The 2,268-nt window shown below is 37.7% G+C and overlaps 1 protein-coding gene across 2 annotated transcripts in view; it reads left to right on the top strand.

The window, feature by feature from the left end:
• LOC116671057 (testicular acid phosphatase homolog) overlaps positions 1–2,268 on the top strand; it is a 9,049-nt gene that overhangs the window by 23 nt on the left and 6,758 nt on the right. The window contains exons 1-3 of one of the 2 annotated variants that reach the window (XM_032501961.1): positions 1–173; positions 455–588; positions 1,942–2,037. The exon at positions 1–173 is cut by the window's left edge and continues 23 nt beyond it. In XM_032501961.1, the coding sequence (XP_032357852.1) occupies positions 499–588; positions 1,942–2,037 (186 nt within the window). In that variant the 5' untranslated portion in view covers positions 1–173; positions 455–498. The remainder of the gene's footprint in view (positions 174–454; positions 589–1,941; positions 2,038–2,268) is intronic. The other variant, XM_032501960.1, reaches the window with a different exon arrangement.

The following is a 2,268-nucleotide window of genomic DNA, read 5'->3' as shown; positions in this document are numbered from 1 at the left end:
GAGAGAGAGAGAGAGAGAGAGAGAGACAAGGTCATGTAGGAGGGCTATAAAAGCACTCCCTCCTTTACTGGAACATGCATTTAATGTCAATCTGGGTTTGTATGACTGAAGATTTGGGATGTGAAGCAGTCTTCCTCTGTCTGTAACTAAAATGTGTGAACAAGTATGCTGAGGTAAGGGCATGTGTTCATTTACATGACCTGCTAAATCTCTTTCGACAAGGCTTTTTGTTATACATGTACTCTACTGTACATCCATGTATTTTTGATGACTGTTTAAATCAAGTTGACATACCACAGTGTTGTAGTATTTTTGTAAAACATGACCAAACACGCATATGTAATATGTGATAAGACATATTTTGCACAACATTTGCCTGACTAAAATCTATCATATTCTGCTCCTATTGGCCTTTTACAATTAAAATGTTTTGACTTTTTTTTCCTCGTGTCAGCAGGAGAACTCTGTGAAGAAGATAGAGATCGACAAGCCAAAAAGATGTGGAAGTTCCAGAAAAGTTTGGGCTGTTTATTCCTGCTCTGTTGCATCTGCTTGACTAAATGCCGGGTGCTGAAGTTTGTCGTAGCTGTGAGTTTCACCAGTTTCTATTTCTTTTCCTGTGTGCATGATTCACAACGATGGCAATCAAACATAGCGTTGGAATTTCATATTAAGCTGTTTTACAACATTTTAACATCATCTGGAAGCCTATTTAGACAACAGACTGACACTTTGTTGCTGATTACTCTGTTTTTCTGCTCAGAGAGCGTTTTTATATATACACATTCATGTGACAAGGATTACTTTGAGCCTAAACTCCAACAGAGTCGGGTATATCTCTCCCAGACACTACTGCTTGGTTCATAAACCTCTTTGCATATCTTTCTTTTGCACCATAGTTTAACGGTAGAAAAAGAAAGATTTAAGTGAACATCACAAATGTTTTTCTATGATCCAACATCCTATATCTATGTTACACTAGTGCGTGTCCCTTACAATTGACCTACAGTTTATAATAATATGTCTTCGTTTTCGTTTAACGTGTTCTGTTAGATTGGCAGCTTACAATTTAATCTTGACCATGTGGTTAAAGGGTTGCAAGATCCCAAAATTTCTTTTTTTTGCCAAAAACCTGATCAAGCAAGTGGGTTAAGAATCTACTGGCCCAAGAATCCCTGATCAAAATCCCTATATTTATATTTATATATTTATTTATATTTACTTTAAAGTAACTAACTTTTTCAGGCAATGGCCCGATCAGGCAACTGGTTAAAAATGTGTTGGCCCATATGTATCTTTTTACTGGCCCCAAGCCATTGGGCAATCTTTATCGTTGGTCACTGGGTTGTTAACTCACTTATTAGTCTGTTTATTATCTGCAGTAATTCAATTTGTACTTCGACATGTGTAAGTATTTTCTAATAATGTATTGTTTAAATGTGTTTTAATTCAACTTACTATTCCATTTTGGCTGAGTTAAGTTTAGTTTGAGTTAGTCCAGTTTGTGTTCAATCCTAGCAAGGTGTTTTGCATCAATAAAGCCAGTGACTGTTGGAACGTAACAATCATCTCTGAAAGAAAACCATAATTTTGTTGACCAACTTTTTTTTTAGGTTTTACATCCAAATAGTTTGTAAAGTTCAAATCCCTGTGGTGCTAACAGCAGTGACTCAGACGTGTCCATAATCCAGTTTAATCAACCAGTGTGTCATGTCTATGCTCCAAAAGTGAGTCCTTAGGTTAATAATACTAAATGAGCAGCTTCAGCATTTGTGTCATCAGAATGACTCTTCTGTGTCTTAAATCCTAAATCTTAAATCAGGTTTCTATTTCTGACCTCTGTCTCAGGTTGGATTTTTTTATGGTAAGTACACAGTGTAATGGCTGGCACAGCAGTATGGCATCTGCATCCATGTGACATAATTTATTCTGACTTTTAAGGTGTTCCGACATGGCGATCGATCGCCTATTGAATCGTATCCCAAGGATCCTCATGGGGAGGAAGTGTGGGCTCAGGGCTTCGGACAGCTCACAGAGGTACTGGGAACTGGGTACTGTTTCTACTCTGAACTTTATATCTGTCCCCGGAGGGGAATTGGTTGTACAGCAAGGCATACACTAAAATAAAAACATGGAAATACAGTAGAGAAGGACATGTGGGAAGGTTCCTAAATACCAGTGTGCTAGAAGTCCAACAATATTTACTAGTCATACTCTGTGTGTGTATGTGTGTGTGTGTGTGTGTGTGTGTGTATGTGTGTGTGTATG

The sequence above is a fragment of the Etheostoma spectabile genome, chromosome 21 (genome assembly GCF_008692095.1).
Source record: "Etheostoma spectabile isolate EspeVRDwgs_2016 chromosome 21, UIUC_Espe_1.0, whole genome shotgun sequence".
In the NCBI taxonomy this organism is placed as follows: domain Eukaryota; kingdom Metazoa; phylum Chordata; class Actinopteri; order Perciformes; family Percidae; genus Etheostoma; species Etheostoma spectabile.
This window is presented reverse-complemented; position numbering and strand designations above follow the sequence as displayed.